Raw genomic sequence first — 21,153 nt, forward strand, 5'->3', positions numbered from 1 at the left:
TGGCAAGAATACACAGAAGAACTGTACAAAAAAGATCTTCACAACCCAGATAATCACGATGGTGTGATCACTCACCTAGAGCCAGACATCCTGGAATGTGAAGTCAAGTGGGCCTTAGGAAGCATCACTACAAACAAAGCTAGTGGAGGTGATGGCATTCCAGTTGAGCTGTTTCAAATCCTGAAAGATGATGCTGTGAAAGTGCTGCACTCAATATGCCAGCAAATTGGGAAAACTCAGCAGTGGCCACAGGACTGGAAAAGGTCAGTTTTCATTCCAATCCCAAAGAAAGGCAATGCCAAAGAATGCTCAAACTACCGCACAATTGCACTCATCTCGCATGCTAGTAAAGTAATGCTCAAAATTCTCCAAGCCAGGCTTCAGCAATATGTGAACCGTGAACTTTCTGATGTTCAAGCTGGTTTTAGAAAAGGCAGAGGAACCAGAGATCAAATTGCCAACATCCACTGGATCATGGAAAAAGCAAGAGAGTTGCAGAAAACATCTATTTCTGCTTTATTGACTATGCCAAAGCATTTGACTGTATCGATCACAATAAACTGTGGAAATTCTGAAAGAGATGGGAATACAGACCACCTGACCTGCCTCTTGAGAAATCTATATGCAGGTCAGGAAGCAACAGTTAGAGCAGGACATGGAACAACAGATTGGTTCCAAATAGGAAAAGGAATATGTCAAGGCTGTATATTGTCACCCTGCTTATTTAACTTATAGGCAGAGTACATCATGTGAAATGCTGGGCTGGAGGAAGCACAAGCTGGAATCAAGATTGCTGGGAGAAATATCAATAACCTCAGATATGCAGATGACACCACCCTTATGGCAGAAATTGAAGAGGAACTAAAAGCCTCTTGATGAAAGTGAAAGTGGAGAGTGAAAAAGTTGGCTTAAAGCTCAACATTCAGAAAACGAAGATCATGGCATCCGGTCCCATCACTTCATGGGAAATAGATGGGGCAACAATGGAAACAGTGTCAGACTTTATTTTTTTGTGCTCCGAAATCACTGCAGATGGTGACTGCAGCCAAGAAATTTAATTAAATTAAACACTTACTCCTTGGAAGGAAAGTTATGACCAACCTAGATAGCATATTCAAAAGCAGAGACATTACTTTGCCAACTAAGGTCCATCTAGTCAAGGCTATGGTTTTTCCAGTGGTCATGTATGGATGAGAGAGTTGGACTGTGAAGAAGGCTGAGCATCGAAGAATCGATGCTTTTGAACTGTGGTGTTGGAGAAGACTCTTGAGAGTCCATTGGATTGCAAGGAGATCCAACCAGTCCATTCTGAAGGAGATCAGCCCTGGGATTTCTTTGGAAGGAATGATGCTAAAGCTGAAACTCCAGCACTTTGGCCACCTCATGCAAAGAGTTGACTCATTGGAAAAGACTCTGATGCTGGGAGGGATTGGGGGCAGGAGGAGAAGGGGACGACCGAGGGTGAGATGGCTGGATGGCATCACGGACTCGATGGACATGAGTCTGAGTGAACTCTGGGAGCTGGTGATGGACAGGGAGGCCAGGCGTGCTGCGATTCATGGGGTCGCAGGGAGTCGGACACGACTGAGCTACTGGGCTGAACTGAACTGTCATTGTTGCTGTCCCGTCGCTCAGTCAGATCTGACTCTCTGTGACCCCGTGGACTGCAGTGTGTCAGGCTCCTTTTATCCTCCACTATTTCCCCAAATTTGCTCAAATCCACATCTGTTGAGTCAGTGATCACATCCAGCCATCTTATCCTCTGTCGTCCCCTTCTCCCACCTGCAACATTTCCCAGCATCAGGGTCTTTTCCAGTTCTGATTCAGAAGAGTCAGTTCTTCACATCAGGTGGCCAAAGTGTTTGAGCTTCAGCATCAGCAGCAGTCCTTCCAAAGAACACTCAGGTTGATTTCCTTTAGGGTGGACGGGTTGGATCTCCTTGAAGTCCCAGGTGACTCTCAGAAGTCTTCTCTAGCACCACAATTTGAAAGCTTTGTTATTGGCATAGGAAGAAGCATATGTCTATTGCTGTTTTTAAAAAGCTCCAGAAGCACCCCCAGATGTCCCCTGACGGACAAGTAGAACAACAATGTGATCTGAACACACAATGAAATATTATACAGCTGTGACAAGGAAGGAGATTCTGATGCATGTGGCAACATGGATGAGCCTTAAGGTCATTATGCCGAATGAAGCGAGCCAGTCACTAAGCTCCCCTCACACGAGCTGCCTAAAGCAGTCAGGTTCACACAGCGGTGGCTTCCAGGGGCTGGGGGCAGGGAGGCGGAGCCAGTGTTCAATGAGGGCAGAGTTTCCATTTGGGAAGAAGAAAAATTTGAAAATAGATGGTACTGATGGTTGCCCCACAATGTGAAACCCTCAGCGCCACAGACTGCACACCCGAATGGCGGAGATGGCAGTCTTATATCGTGCACTTCCAGTCACGTTTAAAAAAAGGCTCCAAAGCAGTTTAATCTTCCATTTTTTTAATATATCAAGAAATGTTAAAAATGGTGTGATTATGAATGTCCTTTCGTTTTTCATACTTGTCTGTACTTTCTGATATTTTGGACAGTAAGAACAGTAACTTTTATGCCACTTTAAAAAGCTGTCTCAAACATCACACTCTAAACCGCACAATCAGACACACCCTGAATTGCACAGTCAGACGTAACACCCTAAACCGTGCAGTCAGACGCAACACCCTAAACCACAGTCAGACGCAACACCCTAAACCACAGTCAGACGCAACACCCTAAACCGCACAGTCAGACACACTGGGTGGCCAGAATGGTCATTTGTTTTTCCCTGTAAGACGGCTTTAGCAGGGCTTAGTTGCCTCTAATTTCAGTTGAAGCAACTTTGATAGGTTGTAGTGGGACAGCTGTCATACCAGCGTGCATTACAAAAAATCAAAATTTGTGCATTTTTGTGTAACTATTTTAATACCAAAGCTGGAAGAGAAAAAGCAACGTTTCTGGCGTACTAGGCTTCGTTACTTCATGAAAGGTAAAAGTGGAGGCAAAAACTGATCTGTGCAGTGTGTGTGGGCGGCACTCTGACCGACGGAACGTGTCAGAGGCGGTTTGCGAAGTTCGTGCTGGAGGCTTCTCGCTGGGCAGTGCTCCACGCTGTACAGAGCAGCTGCAGCTGGTAGCAGTCCAGTCAAGATGGTAATAGAGAACAATGCACATCGCGCCACACAGGCGGCAGCGCCAACCTCAAAAGATCCACACCAAACACTGAAAACCACCTGCACCAGCTGGGTGACATTCTCACACTGACGTCTGGGTTCCACACAAGGTAAGCAAAGCCTTCCTGACCATATTTCTACACGTGATTCTCTGCTCCACACACAATGACAATGCTCCATTCTTAGGGGGTGATGGGCGATACTGTGCGACATCGTGGAGCAGAAGTGCTCGTGGGGCCGCTGAGCTGGACCATCACTGAACACACCAAGGCCGATCTCCATCCAAGAAGGTGGTGTTCTGCATGTGGTGGGATTGGAAGGGAGTCCTCTGTTATGAGGGCCTTCCAGAAAACCAAGCAATAATTCAAACAAGCACCAATCCCAATTAGACCAACTGAAAGCAGCACTTGACGAAAAACCTCCAGAGATGGCCAACAGAAGATGCATAATCTCCTCTCAGGGTAACCAAGAGCGCAGGCTTCTGTGACGGCCAGACAAAACCTGCTACAGCTCTGCTGGGAAGTTCTGACTCACCCTCCGGACTCACCAGCCGTCGCACCTTCGGATGTCCATCTATTCCATCTTTACAAAATTCTCTTAGTGGAAAAAGATTTCAATTCCCTGGAAGATTGTAAGAGGCACCTGGAACAGTTCTTTGCTCAAAAGATAAAAAGTTTTAGGAGGATGGAATTATGAAGCTGCCTGAAAAATGGCAGAAGGCAGTGGGACAACATGGTGAATATTATTCAATAAAGTCCTTGGCGAAAATGAAAACAATGTGATTTCTACTTTTGTTTAAAAACTGGAGGAATTTTTAGCCATTATCCTATAGCAGAACCGTATTTTTCTTCTGGTTATAGAAGTAATATAAATTCATTCTAGAAAATCTGGAAAAGCGAAAGAGATAATGCTTAAAAAAAAGAACTATAATTTCATCACTTCAAAGTAAATAGTTTTAAAAATTGTCACTGTAAATACTTTGATATCTATTTTTCTACAAATGTTTTTTCTTTAAATAATCATATCCAGAGTAATACCTTTATAGATTTTTGCATCCTGCTCTTTTTTCACTTTAACTTTCATCAAAAAGTCTTTTAAAGAATGGAGAACTCTTTAAACTATGGCCACTGACTCCAGTATTCTTGCCAGGAAAATACTATGGACAGAGGACCCTGGTGGGCTACAGTCCATGGGGTTGCAAAGAGTCAGATACAACTAAGCAACTGGGCACAAAGGCTGGAGAAGACTTTTGACAGTTCCTTGGACTACAAGGGGATCAGATCAGTCAATCCTAAAAGAAATCAACCCTGAATATTCACTGGAAGGACTGATGCTGAAGCTGAAGCTTCAGTACTTTGGCCACCTCATGGGAAGAGCTGACTCACTGGAAAATACCCTGATTTTGGGAAAGATTGAAGGCAGGAGGAGAAGGGGATGACAAGGGATGAGATGGTTGGATGGCATGACTGACTTACTGGACGTGAGTTTGAGCAAATTCCAGGAGATAATGAAGGACAAGGAAGACTGGGGGGCTGTAGTCCAAGGGGTGGCAGAGTTGGACATGACTTAGTGAGTGAGCAACAAGTCTTTTAAAATCCTGAGTGAAATAGACAAATGGTATTCTGCTGTACAGACGCTTCATTATCATTTTTTCCTTTTGTTGGAGTTTAGTTGGTTTCCAATTTTTCTGAAGTGTCAGTAATATTGAGAAGAAGTCTGTTCGTAAGTCCGACTGTGAATCTGGTCGTTTCTTGATGCTCAGGCTCTAGGAGGACATGTGCTGGCTCAGGAGTGCTGTGCAGAGTTCAAGGTTGCCTCCTGGGAAGGCCCCGACCTCCCCTCTTTTCGACAGTAGAATCACTCTAAAATATTCTGATGAATTGGATGAAAGGGTATTTGCGTCTCCGGGGTCAGTTAGACACTGACTTTGGCACAGACATGCTGCTTGCATGCTCTGTTCATGTCTGGCTTTCAGCTGAGCCCGTGCTCCCCTCACTGTTTTGAAGTAAGGAGGAATCCCGCCTGACCCTGGTGGGGGTGTCGACCTCGGGGTCTTCACATCAGCCCAGGGCTCTTGCAGGGTGCCCCCTCAGTGGGAAGCACCCTGTGGCGGTCAGTTCCCAACTCTTGCTTCCTTGAGGTTTGCTCAGAAAGGTGATGGCCAGGACCCGGGAGCGGGGATGGGAGGCAAGGCTCCGGCCGGCGCGCAGTGCACATGCTGACCCTGGGACTTCAGCTGGGCAGGAGTGACTCATTAACTAGTCACCCCACCAACAGCCCTCCCCGAGGAGCGCCCGGGCGGTGGCTTCCCTCTTCCTGTTTCTGATCGTGAACCCGACTCTTGCCCCGGGGACACTGAGCTCAGAGTGGACTCGTACACTCTCCGTCTGCCCTTCGATGTGGTTCCCAGGTATGTCCACTCTCAGATCAGCCTCGCCCGGGTTCCGTGAAGATGATGCCGCTCGCCATCTTCGGGAGCTCTCCCTGGCTCCCCCACAGCTTGTCTCGTCGCAGCCGGCCTGTGTCACAGAGCGTGTCTCACGGGCCGCTGCCATCCCCCCCGGCCTCATCCGGCCTCGTCCTCTCTGCCCTTCTTTCCGTCCCACCAGACTGTCTGGGGCACTGCCACGCGCGGTACCTCAGTGGGCGGCGCTCTCCATCGTGGAAAGTTCTACTGGACACACTCCCCCCGCCCCAAGCTGGGTACTGTGGGCTTCCTGGGGCAACTAAGAAATGGCCCAGCCCCTCAGAAAGCTCAGCCACCCATCTGTCAGACACTCATCAAGGCCCTTCCAGGCAGGGGGATGTTGCGAAACCAAGACTTGTACACTTCCTGCCTTCAGAGAGCCTGGGCTGCCAGGGTCCTCACTCGTTCACTCATTCCGTCCACACACACACCGTCGGAGCCCTCGCATTTCAGGCCCTGGGCCGCGAAGAACAGGCATGCGAGCCTGACCCAGCCTGCAGTGCGAGGCAAGGCTGACATGGGACTTGAGGGGCTGCTGATACCTGCAAAGAATGAGCCAGGTAGGGGCACATTTACTGAGCAGCCCCGCGGAAACTGGCCAGGGGTGGTCTGGGTCTCTAACTCCCCAGTGACCAACTCCTTAACCTGTTTGGCAGCGATTCCTGAGTGCTGTTTAGTTTCTCCCAAGCTGACCACGTTTACGTCTTTCAGAAACTCATTAATTCCACAATGGAGCACTTACTGAGTGCTTGGTGCTGGAGATATGAAGGGACAGAAGGGACAGAGATCACTGCTTTGGTGGAACATACATTCTTTGGAGGAGACAAAAAGCAAATGAAACAAAATGCAAAATATATAATAGGTTAGCAGGGAAGAAGCACCAGGAAGAAAAGTTCAACAGAATAGAGAAAGAGGAAACATCAGGGGAGTGTGAACATTTGAGACTGGGTGGTCAAGGCAGGGCTCCCTGAGAAGGTAGTGTTAGTCCCTTATTTTTATCCGACTGTTTGTGACCCCATGGACTGTGCCCGCCAGGCTCCTGCGTCCATGGGATTCTCCAGGCAAGACCTCTGGAGTGGGTTGCCATGCCCTCCTCCAGGGGATCTTCCTGATCCAGGGATCAAACCCAGGTCTCCTGCATTGCAGGCAGATTCTTTACTTTCTGAGTCACCACCAAGGAAGGTAACATTTGAATAAAATCCCAGAGGGGGTGGTGGAGCCATGGGGCCGTGCTTACACAGGCAGCAGAGGAGCAAATGTGAGGGCCCTGAGGTGGGATCGTGCCTGTAAAGCCTGTGGAGCCACAGGGGCCAGTGCAGCTGCAGTGATGTCAGCAAGGGTGAGAGGAGGGCAGCGAAGATCGGGGTCAGGTTGGAGGCCAAGCCTGCAGGGCACTGCAGACAGTGGGAGGCGGGAGCCGCTCAGTGTTCGGAGAAGCGACATGAATGATTCAGGCTGTAAGACGGCATCCTGACTGCTCTCCAGCTTCTTTATTTTTCTCCAGTTTCACTGAGGCATAACTGCCACATGCCATTGCGTAAGATGCACAACAGAATGGTCTGACTTACACGTGTTGTAAAGCGGCAAGCTTAGTGCGCATCTCGTGTGGATTCAATAAAAGCAAGAGCAACAGGGGAAAAAAATGTTTTCTGTGATGAGAGCTCTTAGGTTCTAGGCCCTTAATGACTTCCACAGGTAACACACAGCAGAGTTAGTTATGTTTATCATGCTGTATGTTACGTCACCGACTCAATGGACATGAGATTGAGCAGACTCCGGGAGACAGTGAAGGACAGGGAAGCCTGGGGTGCTGCAGGTCATGGGGTCACAGAGAATCAGACATGACTTAGTGACTGAACAATGGCAGCAGAGCATCCCTAGTGATTTACCCTTACCTAGAAGTCTGTGCCTTGTGATCGCCCTCCTGCGCTCCCACCCCTCCGCTTCCTCTGGTGAACCTCATCTCTTTACCACTGCTGTGGTTCAGTTGCCCAGTCGTGCCCGACTCTTTGCGACCCCACGGGCTGCAGCACACCAGGCTTCCCTGTCCTTCACTGTGTTTCCACTCTTGCTTCCCACATGTAAGTGACAACCATACAGTGCCTGTCTGTCTCTGCTCAGCTTCTTGCTAGCCTGTGCAGAAGCTTCCTGGTGTGCTGAAACTACGGATGCACCTTAGTTGCCAAGCTTCTTCTGACCTTTCGGTGTGATTGCCAGTGAGAAGATGGGGAAGACCTGAGAGTGTGTGAGGAGCATAGGACGGGGGACAGGCAGGGATGTGCCTGCCTCTCACTTGCACAGAGACCAGGCAGTGAACCTCTGTCTCTTCTATGAAAAGGAGTGAGCTGGGTCTGTGCTGCGGATGCTGGCCAGGACCTGCATGAATGTTCAGGCAGGGCAGACAGCACCATCGCCATCCTTGATCTTGAGGCCAGTCTCCTCCAAACCCTCCCACGGAGCCCCAGTTTGATCCCTGGTGGCAGCCGGATTGGTATGCCTGGCTCTGTGGCGTGCATGGGGAGGGTCCCAGGATGCAGGGTCCAATGTCCCGCATAGTCTTAGGAGCCCAGACCCACAGCGCTCCGGAGAGCCTAGACAGGTCCCAGCGATCAGTCCCGGCTCCAGCAGTGCCCTGGAGAGGAACAGAATCGGAAACACTCTTCGCCTCCCACACCAGGAGGTAAGGGTGCGTGCTCTGTAGAAGGCACTCCCAGGCTACCATCGATGTTGTCTGGAAGATGCCATCTGGGCGGCGCCGATGGACCACCGGGCTTGCTCGTCCGCCTCCCTTCTTACCAGCTGTTTCCGGGGGGACCGCGGCCTGAGTCCTCTTCATCCGTAAAATGTTGGCTGAGAAGACGACAGGTTAGTGTAAACAGTGCGCAGGGTGCCACCCTCAGCGCACGTGTCTCCAGGGCTGGTCACTTAGCAATTTCGGGACGCGCGCCTCCTGTCCCGAGGGGGCTGGCGGCTCACCGGACGCTCGCCCGCATCTCTCCAGCAACGTCCGGGACAAGTCCTGGCTTTGCCTGTTGGCCGCCCGGGGCTGCAGATGGGAGCGGGGTAGGGAGGGTCGAGCCGGGGCTGTCCGGCGGCGCCCAGCCCGCATGGACCCTCCTCGGAGCCCCAGGCCAGGTCCAAGTTCGTTTTCACCTGGGCTGAAACCTCCGGAGCCGCCGCGGCCAGGCCACTGCGACTGGAAGGGCGGGGCAGGGGCGGGGCCTGGGCCTAGGAGGGGCTAATAGGCGGGGCCTGTTCGGGCAGGGGCGGGTCCGGGGCGGGGCAGGGGCGGGTCCTGGGCGCGTGACGCGCGGCGCGGGCCAATGGGGCGCGCGCCCGAGGCCGAGCCTCCTGCGAGCCTTCGCGGCGCCCGGCGCGTCACGTGAGCCCGGGGAGTGAGCGCCGAGAAGCGGCGGCGGCGGCGGGGGCTCGGCCGCAGCGACGCGGGCCGGGCGAGGCGAGTGAGTGCGGGACGCGCGGCCGCCGCCCCCAGCGCAGCCCGCGTGGGCCCGGGATCGCCGGGCCTGGCCGCCGGCCGGCCGTGCCGAGTTCAGGTGGGAGCGCGCGGCGAGGACGGGCGCGCCTGGACCGGGCCCGGAGGGGGCGCGGGGGGCCCTCTGCTCGTCGGGCCGGGCGCCCGCACAGCTGTCCCGGCTCCGCGCGAGCGTCGGGGGAGATGTCGGCGGAGCGGGGCCCTCGGCGCGGGGCCGGGGCCGGGGGCGGGCAGGCGGGACGGCGATCCCCCGTGCCCACCAGCACCGGCCCAGTCCCCGCGCCGGCCTCGGCGCCTGGCCCCACGCGGCCGCGCGCCCCTCGCGGGCCGGCCGCCCATATGGCGGGCGCGGCGGGGCCTGCGGGCGGAGGGGTTACTGCCGGTCACCGCGGCCGGCTCGGGGGAGGCGGAGCCCGGCTCCCCCCGCCCCTTCCCACGCGCGGCCCCACGCGCGCCGGGGCGTCGCGGGGCCCCCGGCCCGGCCCTCAGCGCGCCCTGCACGCGCAGTCACGCGGCAGGAGCTTGCGCCCCCGCCGGCGCCCCCGCCCGCGTCCCCGCCCGCCCCTCTGCGGGTCCCTTCGGGCCCTCCCTCCACCCCTGCTGTTTGCCGGCCCAGGCCCCGGGAGTGACGGGTCCCCGGGTGCCTGAGGCCCTGGAGCCACTCCGCCGCCTCCAGGGACCCGGCGGAGCGCGGGGAGTCCCGCCGCCCCACAGGTGCGAGGCCGCCGCCGCGGGACTCTTATTTTGAAGGGCGGCCCCCCCGCCGTGGTCTGCACGCTGACCCAATGGAAGGCCCTTGGCCGGCGCTCCGCTTGTTATCAATTACATGTTGTTCCTGCGGCCGCCGTGTCCCCGGGAGGATAAACAGCAGGCCTGGCCGGCCGGGCGGGGAGGGGCGGAGTCCGGCCGCGGCCGGGGACGCTGCCCGGGACAGGGCGTCCCCCCCCTCCCGGCGGCCTGCGTCGTTGGCCGGGCCACGTGCTGCTGTGTTTCGCAGCCGGTCCCGGCGCCCCGCGGGCCCTGTGGGCTCTCAGTGTCCGCGTCCTCCGCCGAGGAGCCCTGCCCGAGGGCCCAGGCGGTCTGCTGCGGGCCCCATCCCCGGGCCTTTGGCAAAGTTCGGCCAGGATCCTGTTTCAGAGTCGGGGGTAGGCAGTTCAAATGGCTTATATTCTGGTGGGGAGACTGAGAACGAAGTGCATAAATACATAACTGCGATAGCGACTGTTAGGAAGACTGTGATGCAGCGTGGTTAGCAGAGGGTGGTGGGCAGGCAGGGCGGCCTCACAGGGAGTGACTTCGGAACTGAGGAGCGGAGGGATCTAAATCAGGGGTTCCCTCCTAGAGGGCTGGGAAGAGGGGTCTGTGGAGAGGGAAGTGCTGGGGCCCTGGCTGGGGGCGGTGAGGCTGGTGAGCTTGTGCACAGCCTGTGCGTGGGGCAGCTGGAGCAGTGGTCTGGCGCAGACCAGCCTTCTGGGAGGAGACTGGGCCTATTCCTTTGGGACTTTCTTAAATTCCCGCCTACCCCGTCCTGCTGTACTTATTTCCCCCTCTTATTTGTTTTGTATCATTTAATCTGTGGATATCTTAGTTTATGTGTCTAAACTGTAAGGCCTCCTTTGAAATGTATGTACCAACCACAATACATCATCCCGTTTAAAAATATTGACTGTAATTCCTCAATATCATGGAATAGTCGGGTAGTGATCACATTTCTGGGGAGAGTTTCAAGGGCAGGGACGCGGCCCTGTCTGCCTTTTCTGCCTGGTTCCTGCCTGGTTCTAGGAAGACTGGAGTCCCCGGGTTTCTCAGCATGGCGGCAGAGGGGAGAAAGGCCTCACCCTTGAGGCTCACCCTGACGGCTGGTGCTGCCTGTCTGCCTCACCCTTGAGGCTCACCCTGACGGCTGGTGCTGCCTGTCTGCCCCTGTAGCGAGTGCTCAGCATGTGTAAGCTCTTTGGTCTTACAAAACCCCAGGAACTAGGCACAGTTGTCAGGATGCCCACCCAACACATGGCACAGAGAGGTTGTACCGCCTGCCCGAGGTCACACAGCTGACAAGCTGCAGAGACAGGAGCTCAGTGTGGGCGACGGGGTGGAGGTTGGGGTCTCAGGCTGAGTGTGGGCTCTGTTCTTCACATTATCTGGCATTTTCATGCCATGCACCTGATTCAGTGAACAGTGTGTATTTTAAAACTCCCAGCTTTAAATCCTTAGCTAAAAAGCAAAGCGTTCTCCTGCAAACGCTGCCCTGGACGCAGACTTGACCTTGCCTTATTTCCCTGGGGCCCTGTGAAGCTTCAAGGCTGGGTCATCACACACGGAACAGGTGGGAGACTGGGGTTTGGGGGAGCAAGGACTGGCCCCAGGTCACGGCTGAGGATGGCCTGGCCCTGGGAGGTCCTGACCACTGGCTGGGCCTGCTGACTGTCAGACAGTGCCGGGCCCGGGCCGAGTGCTTGAGACAGAGATGGTTGTAGTGGGAGCGGACGTGGTGCCTGGCGGCCAAGACTGTCTGCTTTAACTGCAGGTCGTCCCCTTCCTCAACTCGGTAAACACCCGCTGTGGTTACTGGGTGGGACAAAGGTCTGCAGAGGTGGCCCTGTCACGGCCACTGTTGACTCTCCTTGGACAGCAACCGCATGGCCTTCAGCCTGCCCCTGTCCTCTCTGCTGACGTGCCCTGAGCCCCTCCTGGGCACCAGAAGCCTCACCAGGGGCTGGGAACACAACCAGAGCCGACCGCCCAGCCTGCACCACAGGGACCCTGGTCTGGGAGGGAGGCAGCGTGAGCTGGGTGAGTGCTCCACGGGGTGCTGGCCGGGGGTCTCATCCCCCACCTGGCAGCTGTGAGTCAAAGGCGGGAGTAGCTGGGGCCTGGGACCGGGGTATGTTCTCCCTGAGTTGTCATCGCAAGGCAGGGCCCTTCCGCCACTGGTGAAGCCCCTGACGGTGCCCAGTCCAGTGGAGGGTGCTTGGTGGAGGCCCGTCCCCAATTCACTGGAGAGGCAGCCGAGATGGGATGGGCCCGAGGACTGGGTGGTGGGTGGGCTGCCCCCTTTCAGGTGGTCAGACAGCCCTTGAGGGGGTCTTTAATTTATGCCTCCAAGTAGACTTGTCTGGTTGAAATACAAACTCCTCATTTATATTTGAGTCTCAGATGAAACAACTTTTTAATATAAACCTGCTGTATCCAACGTTTGGACATACTTCTGTTAAAAGTTGTTCATTTTTTTAAACTCAGTTTCAAGTTGAACCGGGTGGCCTTTATTTTTATTTGCTCAATCTGGCAAACCTACCCAAGCTGCAGCAACAGGGGGTCAGAGGGCATGTGGCCATCCTCCTCCCCCACCCGCCGCCCCGCCAGCAATTCTGCAGGAATGGGACCGAGGTCAGTTGTCCAGGGATGATGGCGACTCTGCTCAGCTGGATGGGGTTCCTGCCTGGCTGTTCGGGGTGCAGAGCACCTCCTCACACGCCCACCCTCTCCCTCACACGCACTCACACTCAGACATGTGTGTTCCTTCTCAGAATTGTTCTGAAAAATCTGTGTGAAGCCGCAAGAGCCGGGTTGTGCAATGGGCTTGGAGAGCACTTCTACAAACAGGTGGTGCAATTTCGGAAAACACGCTTGCAGCGTTCCCCCATCGGATGGATGGAGGCAGGATACAGGCCTGGGGCGGCAGGAGGCTGTGGCTGGCCGCGGCTTGGGGCCAGGCGCCTCCAAGGAGGGGGTTGACTGCGCTGCTTTCCTGATGGGGCCTTCTTGGTTTTCTCTGCAGCTGCCGGGCCAGCATGGTGGACCACTTGCTCCCAGTGGACGAGACCTTCTCGTCGCTGAAACGCCCTGTCTGTTTTCTGGGTGATGGGCGGGCATACCACATGCTACCCTCGCCCCTCTCCGAGGATGACAGTGACGCCTCCAGCCTCTGCTCCTGCGCCAGCCCTGACTCGCAAACCCTGTGTTCCTGCTACGGAGGCGGCCGGGCGGCTGAGGGCCAGGACAGTATCCTGGATTTCCTGCTGTCCCAGGCCACCCTGGGCAGTGGCGTTGCGGCTCATGGCAGCCCCATGGCCTGGGGGAGCTGGCGGAAAACACCGGCCCCCGTGAAGGGGGAGCATTTCAGCTTCCCCGAGTTCCCCGTGGGCGACCCTGATGACGTCCCTCGGCCCTTCCAGCCCACCCTGGAGGAGATCGAAGAGTTTCTGGAGGAGAACATGGAGCCCGCGGTGAAGCAGGCCCCAGAGGGCAGTGGCAAGGACTTGGACACCTGTGGCCAGCTCTCTGCCGGGCCGCACAGAGGCCACCTCCACGCCGGGGCCGGCGGCAGAGAGCGCTGCGCCCCCCCGCCGGGCCCTGGTGCAGCTGGCAGCCAGGGCCCACCTGGGGGCCCCAGCTCTGAGCCCCCGGTCCCGCTGCTGCTGCAGATCCAGCCGGTGCCGGCGAAGCAGGAGTCGGGCGCGGAGCCTGCCTCCCCAGGGCAGCCGCCAGAGGCTGTCAGGGTGGCACAGCTGCTGGTCAGCATCCAGGGCCAGACCTTCACGCTTGTGCCCCAGGTGCTGCCCTCGTCCAGCCTCAGCTTGCCCTCCAAGTTCGTGCGCATTGCCCCCGTGCCCATCGCCGCCAAGCCCCTTGGGTCGGGACCCCTGGGGCCCGGCTCCGCAGGCCTCCTCGTGGGCCAGAAGTTCCCCAAGAACCCGGCGGCCGAACTCCTCAAGATGCACAGGTGCACTTTCCCTGGCTGCAGCAAGACGTACACCAAGAGCAGCCACCTGAAGGCCCACCTGCGCCGGCACACGGGCGAGAAGCCCTTCGCCTGCACCTGGCCGGGCTGCGGCTGGAGGTCAGTATGGCGGTGGCGGCCAGGCGTTGCGCAGGGCCCGCGCGCCCCTGCTCCCGGGGTGCGTGGCCGAGACCGCGTCCTCCGCGCTTGGATAAGGCTGCTTAGGGCGGGGAGGGGGTGGGCAGGCCCAGAGGTCCCTGTGTGCCTCCAAGTGCTGGCGTCCAGTTTCATGGTGACCGGGTGAGGCTGAGGCTGTACTGGGGAGGGGCTGGGCCAAGCAAAGAGCTCCCCTGGTGGTGCCAGGGCTCCTGAGAGGCAGGAGGGCGGCTGCGCACCGCGCATCCCTGCGCCGCACACCCTGCAGCGCCCCAAGGGTAAGTACCACTTCTCACCTCCCTTCATCGCTGAGCACGGGGAGGCTGGAGCAGCTCAGTAACCGGCGGGCACGCGGCCCTTTGCTGATGGGGTCGAAGCCAGGGGCCAGAAGTGGCTGCCTCTACAGCCTGAAGGCCCAGCCAGTTGACCGCCATCCTGGGGGACCTGGTGCTGTGCTGGGACACCAGAAAGGCCGCGGAGGGGCTCCAGGCTCTGGTGTCAAGCCAGAAGCGGGAGACTGCTTCCAGGCTCTCTACTCGGCGCACGGTGGGGGACCCAGCTCTCAAAGCAGGGCGACAGCTTGCCCAGAGTCACCCAGCCCCTGGGCAGGCAGAGCTGGTGGGACTCCCATGGGCCGCCCCCAGTCCCCCCAGGCGGGCTCGCCCTCTTGGGAGGGAACTGTTTCCTGAGGCTCTGGCACAGGTTAGGGATGACATGCTCAGGACGCCCCCAGCAGGAAGCTGGCAGCCCGGGCGGTGTGCGCGCTCCTTGCACACTTGGTCCTGCCTAGTGTGGCTTCTGTGTGAGGGGTGGGAGGCACGCTTGGCTTTGTGCAGACCGGAGCCTCACAAGGGGCTCGTGTGGCCACATGTGACTGTGCACGCTGTATGTTTGCACCCCATTCGTGTGTGTGGGTGCACATGGCGCCCGGTGCTTCCTGGCAGCAGTGCTCCTGAGAGCAGGGCAGGGCCAGCCCCGGGCTGGAGGTGCTGGCCTCAGCGTTGCGGCGGGCCGAGGCTGGACGGAGGGGAGCCCTGTGCCCAGCATCCCGGGTCGTGGGGTGCTGAGCTGGCCAGAGAAGGGGCTTTGCCTTGGCACCCACAGCCCTGAGGGCTTCAGGAGCCCAGCCCCAGCCCCGCACTGCCCACAGCATCGGGCAGAGTCAGCTGGTGTGCTTCAGGGCAGGCCTGCCAGCCAGTGGAAAAACTAGGGTCGGTGGACAGACCCGGGGCCCTGCTGCGGTCCAGCCGTGGCAGGGGATATCCTGACCCTGGGGGTGGGGCGGCTGGTGGCAGGGGGTGGACCCCGGCCCAGCTCTGCCCCCTGGCCAGTGCCCTCCCGCGGTCCCCCGGCCAAGCCTCAGTTTCCTCATCTGTCGAGTGGAAGGTTTGCTCGCGGCCTCTGTCCCCCAGGTCCATGTGTGCAGGGATCGTCCGGGTCGTGTGCCGCTCTTGGATGAGGTCAGAGTGTGAGGGGGAAGGGTCACCCCACTTCCACTGGGCGGCACTCATGCTGCAGGGTGGCACCCGGAGACCCCCGGGCCGGTGTTGTTTTCTTGGTGGGGGTTGGGCCATGGGCAGCCTCACAGTCCTGGGCACTGTCCACCCCCCTAGAACTGAGGCTGGGTGGAAGGGTATGGTCGTGGTCAAGGCCGCCCACTCAGCCGCTCCCCCGGGAGAGGAGGACCTGTGCTCCAGGCTATCCTGGAGACAGATAGGACCCTGGGCCCAGGGCATCGGGGGGCAGGTCTTGGCCTCCAGCACAGCAGCCCTGGAGGGAGTGAGTTCCCCATGGGGGGAGGTATGTAACCCAGAGTGGGGTTCACGGGGGGCATTCAGGTGTACACTGCCTGAGCTCTTGCATGGTCTTACCCAGGACCCCCGAGTGGGGGAGGCACGGTGGGAGCCGGGCACCGTGAGGTCTCTACAGAGCCCTTGGGAGTCGTGTCTGCTGCCTTGGTCTGGGCCTGGCCCTCACAGGGTCACGTGAGGCTCGCGTGAGGCAGAGGCCCTGCCAGGCGGGGAGCTGAGGGCGCCTGCCCCTTGCGGGGGCCATGTCTCGCTGGTTAGTCTTCAGGGATCGTGAACTGTTGCTTATGGGCCCGTGAGTTGACTGTCCCGTCCACGCAGTCATAGCTGCCAGCCGAGTGACAGGGGCGTCCTTCCAGCATGTGGGTGGGAGGGTGGACTGACTTTGGGGCAGCTCCGTCAGGACAGCACAGGGGAGAAGGTGACGGTGGCCAGCCCCCCAGGCACTTGCTGAGTGCCAGGCAGTCCTGAGGGTTTTAGAGCTGGACTCCCCTCTGCAAATCGCCGCCTTGGCTTCCACTCTTCCTTCCATGGGGGACTCGTCACCTTTCCACCCCTCAGGCCTTCCGCACCCCCAGATACCCTTAGATTCCTATCCAGAAGCCTCATTCCGGCCTGGAGGCTCCCTCGGGCAGCGTGGGCTGGCACGGTCCCCGGTGGCTTGTGTCTCCAGCACTCTTCCCCCTGGGGTGGCTGTCGCTGGTCTCGCCGTGACTCTGGCTCTGCCCTTCCCACATCCCGGTCTCTTTGAGGCCTCCCAGCACCCCTGTGGTTTGTTGGCACCATCTGGTTTTAGGTAGGGGGAAACCGAGGCCCAGAAAGACGCAGTCATCCTTCACGGGGACACAGCGCACCCCGCCGTGGTGAGGCCAGCATGCCTCTTCCATGCGCCGCCCCAGGGCCGGGCTGGCCACCACCTCTCACTGGGCAGCGCTCTCGTGAGCCAGGAGTCCTGTCTTCCCCGAGGTCATCAGCCGCCAGGCATCAGCTCTGGGCCGGGAGGAAAGGGCTGAGGAGTGAGCCAGTGAGCCAGTGAGACGCAGCTCCGGGGTGCTGGGCGGGCGCCCCGCGTGACTCTGAGCCTGCGAGCGGGCGGCAGCTTGTCATCCCACTTGTGTCGCTGTTCAGTCGCTCAGTCGTGTCCGACTCTTTGTGCCCCCATGGACTGCAGCACGCCAGGCTCCCCTGTCCATCAGCAGCTCCCGGAGCTTACTCAGACTTATGTCCGTCGATGCCATCCAACATTTCACCCTCTGCTGCCCACTTTAGAGAAAGGAAACGCGGCCAGAGCTGGCAGGTGCTTCTCACCATCACCCAGCTGGGAGGTGGCTGAGGTAGGGGCTCGGCCCAGGTTCCCTGCCCACCCCACCCCAAGCGGCAGGCTATAAGCCCGGCCTGCCCTGCAGCAGCCCCTCCACACCTCCAGAGGGGGTGGGCTGCCCCCTGTGCCATGCCTGTCCTTCCAGTGGACGCTCTGCGTTCCAGACCCTCTCCTTCCTGGCGGTCCTGGTGAAGAGCAGCTGCCTGTCCCCCCTCTGGCGCCTGTCCTGTGTCCTGCTCACCGAGGGCCAGGAGCGCTGTCCCCCAGGGTCATCCCTGGCCTGGGCAACCTCCCGCCACTTCCTTCGGTGTCTGATTGTGGACCCTGGAGTCCCTGCTCTTCCGCGTAGGGACGTGGCTTCAGAGGCTGGGACGGGGCTGGGGCCAGATGGGCCGGCTTGAGGCCGTGCGTGTAGGGAGGCACTGTCAGCCTCTGCCTAGAAGTTCCCGCTTCCCTCTTGAACACCGGCCTCCCTTGCTCTCTGCAGAAGGACGTCCTGCCCCATCTGAGGAGAGTGCCCTCCTGCCTCTGCTCCTGGGGGAGTGCCGGCTCCCCGTGTGGTGGGGCCTGGGTCTCCACAGTGGATGGGGAGGCCCTGGGGATGGGGAGGCCGGGATGGGGCCGGGGCTGCGACAAGGCCCCGAGCCCTGCCTGCAGCCGCAGCCCCGCGCCGTTCCTGGCGGCACGTCCCCACCACCGCCCTCGGCCTGGGTGCTCACAGCGACGGCCTTCTGGCTGATGGAGGGCCCCCTGGACCTGTGCTTCCCTGCAGCCCAGCCGTGGGGATCATGGGCAACCCTCATCAGCCGTGGGCCCCGCACCTGCTCTGCACCCTCAGCCCTGGCACCCGGTCTGCCCTTCCCTGTGCCTGGGGAGCACCTCCAGAGAGCTTGGTGACTCGCCAGGCGGTCCGGCAGGAGGAGCAGAGTCTGCTGCCCGCAGAGGCTGAGTTGTAGCCGCCTGCCCCATCCCATGTGGCTGCGGTTTGGGAGAAGGTGGCATGGGGGTCATCTGGGGGCTCAGGTCACAGGACCTGAGGGGGAGGGGGCGTGCGGGTGGGGGGCTGCTCTCGGGACCACTGTCCCCGCTACGCGCCCCTCCTAGGCATCCCCCAACAAGAGGCCACTTGCCCTGTGTGCCTGCTTGGCCTCTGGGAAGAGCCTCGGAAGGTGGACAAGAGCCCTGAGGCTCCACTGGAAGAGAGGGGACCCTGAGGCCCAGGGTGGGTCCGCGTTTGCTCGGGACCACGCGGGCTCGTGCCAAGCCATCCGGCTTCCCTGCAGCCCCTGTCCTTGGGCCCTCCCCGGGGTGGCGTCTCCAGTGGGGCTGGTCTTGGCTCCCTGAGTGGGAGGGTGAGGCTGACCCCGTGCCTCGTGCTGGGGGAGGCGGAGGCTCGGGGCCGTCTCAGAGCCTCCTCTGCGGGCAGCGGGCCCTGCTCCTCCTGCCGGGCCGCCTGGCGAGCCACCAAGCTCTCTGGGGCTTGTGTGCACACGTGCATGCGTGTGCCCCGTGCTCAGTCGTGTCCGACTCTTTGTGGCCCGTGGGCGGTAGCCCGCCAGGCTCTTCTGTCCATGGGGATTCTCCAGGCAGGAATACTGGAGTGGGTTGCTATACCCTCCTTCAGGGGACCTTCCCGACCCAGGGGTCAAGCCCAGGCCCCCTGCAACTGCAGGCAGAGGCTTTAGTGTGGCACGTTTGTGTGTGCGCGTGTGCACTGGGTGTTTTCACGCCCCGGGGCTGGCGAGGGCTGCCTCTCTGACAGCTGTCCGTCCTCCCGAGGTGCTGCTGTGTCTGCTGTCACTGACGCACAGACCAAGCACCCCAGGCACCAGGTGCTGGGCTGGCCGTGGGGCACATGCCTTTCCTCATGGAGCCGACGGTCTAGTGGCTCAGACTGATGGTCATCAAAAATTTGGAAACTAAAGTTGCGGCAGTGGCAGAGGCCAGGAAGAGAAATGCCTAGTGCTTCTAGGCCCTAGCTGTGGGTGGGATGCAATCCTGGAGGGCTTTCCTGAGGAGGTGACGTTTGCGCTGAGGGCTGAGGGATGCGTGGGAAGAGCCTTCCGGACAGAGGGGACGGTTTGGGCACGTGTCCCAGGGCAGTTCATGCAGACAGAGTGCAAAGCACAACAGCGTGTATGCACAGGGTGGGGTCTCGCTGCCAGGACCAAGCTCGGAGTGGGGAGAGGCTGGAGTCCCTGAGGTCGGCCGTGGCAAGAGCTGAGCCCTGTGGTCAGCTGGGGCCCGTGCTGCTCCTTCGCAGCAGCTGCTGGGGCTGCAACAGGGAGGCAGCTGGGCCGCCGTGGAGGCTTCTGAGCGCCTTGCAGGGCACGGTGCCGTGTGGGGACCTCTCAGCTGCTGGGAAGGCAGGCAGGGTCCAGGAGTTGTGGGGTCAAGTCTGAGGACCCTTCCTCCGCTGTGACAGAGGTCTTCCCCCTGCAGCCTGGGCAGGGCCTCTGCCCCAGCCTGTGCCCCCAGCTGGGGGCTGCCTGGAGGATGCTCCCAGGAGCCCCACTGTCTGGTCTGAGGGGCTTGAGGCACAGCTGCCATTAGGGGGCCTGTGGGGTTACCAGCTGCCCTCAGGCCGCAGCCCCGGACCGGCCCCTCTTGCCTCCCTGGAGGGGTGGCGGGGGAGGGGCAGGGTGGGCTTGGCGCCCTCCCCGCGGACCCCATGGGCTCCGCCGGGCGGCGGGGGCGAGGCCGCTGACCGCCCTGTCCCGCAGGTTCTCGCGCTCGGACGAGCTGTCGCGACACCGGCGCTCGCACTCGGGCGTGAAGCCCTACCAGTGCCCCGTGTGCGAGAAGAAGTTCGCCCGCAGCGACCACCTGTCCAAGCACGTCAAGGTGCACCGCTTCCCGCGCAGCAGCCGGCTGCCGAGGCCCTGACCCGCCCCCGGCCCCGCCCCGCGCGGCCGCCGCCTCCGCCAGGCACTCTGTAGCAATAAGTTATCAGCCCCCGTTGGAGGGACGTGACGCCCATCTGGGCCACCTGGAGCCCGGGGGTGCGGACTCAGCACCGCCACCTCCCCGGGGACCCGGAGGCAGCTGCGCTGGCCGGAGGCAACTTGCGAGCCCCGCGCCTTCCGCGGCCCAGCCCCCCTCTTGCTGGGCTCCCGGCCTGGGCCGGCGCCAGCGCTCAGGCCGGGGAAGGAAAAGTGCGCAGTGTTGAAATGTCAGTTCCCAGAGGGAGCGTGCGGGAAGAAGGAAGTAGGCCAGAAGTCCAGGCTGCACTGTGGCCTGGGCGTGGCTCCATCCGCGGCCTGACCACCAGAGTACCAGGGCGCAGGGCGGTACAGGGGCGGGACCTGGCTGCGGGTGGCTGTGGGCTGGGTGAAAAATCCCCTCTGGGCAAGGCGGTAGTGCATGTGCTTGAGTTAAACATGCAGGACAGACGGACAGACGCAGGTCTGCCCCAGGGTGACGGTGCCGCGTGGCCCAGCCCCTTGTCCTGTTTGCAGACAAATCCAGACGGCGCCTCGGGTCACCCTCAGGAGGACAGGGCTAGTAGAGCCTCCCAAACCCTGACCTAGAAGTGCGCCCCTCATCTTGTCTAGGAATTAATATCAAATGAGCTAGCTTGTTTTGAGAGGTTTATTTCACATCCTATGAATGTATGTAAATAAAATGTACATAGGTGCATCGACGTAAAATCTTTTAATAACATATCGACACTGTAAATTTGAAATAAAATCTATAAAGCTGGTGTACATATGTTACAATTATGTATATTTTCTTTGGTCCTTCATAAAAATATATTTGCCAATAAAAAGAAGAAAGAACTTGATAATTCTGGCGTTGGCATGCTGTTTTCCTTGGCCCTGCCAGGAAATGGAGTGATTCTGGGGTCTCAATCTGGTTTGCCACATGTGGGGAACCCTGGTTTGCACCTGGAGCGACACAGGGGCTCCGTGGATGTCCGGCCCCTGGTCCACCAGTGCAGGGTCCCTGCACCCCCACCTCCACGCCCGAGGCTGGGTGTCTGCTCCTTCTGTGT

The 21,153-nt window shown here is 59.2% G+C and overlaps 2 protein-coding genes across 2 annotated transcripts; one reads left to right on the top strand and one right to left on the bottom strand.

Annotated features, from left to right (window-relative positions):
* Window positions 1-7,129: 7,129 nt before the first annotated feature.
* Window positions 7,130-8,859, bottom strand: LOC121817287 (uncharacterized). Its single transcript, XM_042236488.1, has 2 exons — window positions 8,638-8,859; window positions 7,130-8,511 (listed from the first exon to the last, which is right to left on the bottom strand). Exons 1-2 carry the CDS (start codon window positions 8,768-8,770, stop codon window positions 7,790-7,792), a joined length of 855 nt encoding a protein of 284 aa, XP_042092422.1. The 5' UTR covers window positions 8,771-8,859; the 3' UTR covers window positions 7,130-7,789.
* Window positions 8,860-9,043: 184 nt separating this feature from the next.
* Window positions 9,044-20,946, top strand: KLF15 (KLF transcription factor 15). The gene is made up of 3 exons (XM_027957891.2): window positions 9,044-9,215; window positions 12,933-13,994; window positions 19,883-20,946. Exons 2-3 carry the CDS (start codon window positions 12,946-12,948, stop codon window positions 20,043-20,045), a joined length of 1,212 nt encoding a protein of 403 aa, XP_027813692.1. The 5' UTR covers window positions 9,044-9,215; window positions 12,933-12,945; the 3' UTR covers window positions 20,046-20,946.
* Window positions 20,947-21,153: the final 207 nt, after the last annotated feature.

Source organism: Ovis aries, chromosome 19, assembly GCF_016772045.2.
Source record: "Ovis aries strain OAR_USU_Benz2616 breed Rambouillet chromosome 19, ARS-UI_Ramb_v3.0, whole genome shotgun sequence".
In the NCBI taxonomy this organism is placed as follows: Eukaryota; Metazoa; Chordata; class Mammalia; order Artiodactyla; family Bovidae; genus Ovis; species Ovis aries.

What these genes read in the sequence shown, in the direction of transcription:
- KLF15 (XM_027957891.2), top strand. Translation starts at nt 12,946, where the DNA reads ATGGTGGACCACTTGCTCCCAGTGGACGAGACCTTCTCGTCGCTGAAA. An exon ending in TGGCCGGGCTGCGGCTGGAG is followed by an intron (nt 13,995 to 19,882) that starts GTCAGTATGGCG and finishes CCTGTCCCGCAG; the next exon opens with GTTCTCGCGCTCGGACGAGC.
- LOC121817287 (XM_042236488.1), bottom strand. Translation starts at nt 8,770, where the DNA reads ATGCGGGCTGGGCGCCGCCGGACAGCCCCGGCTCGACCCTCCCTACCC. An exon ending in GAGATGCGGGCGAGCGTCCG is followed by an intron (nt 8,512 to 8,637) that starts GTGAGCCGCCAG and finishes TCGTCTTCTCAG; the next exon opens with CCAACATTTTACGGATGAAG.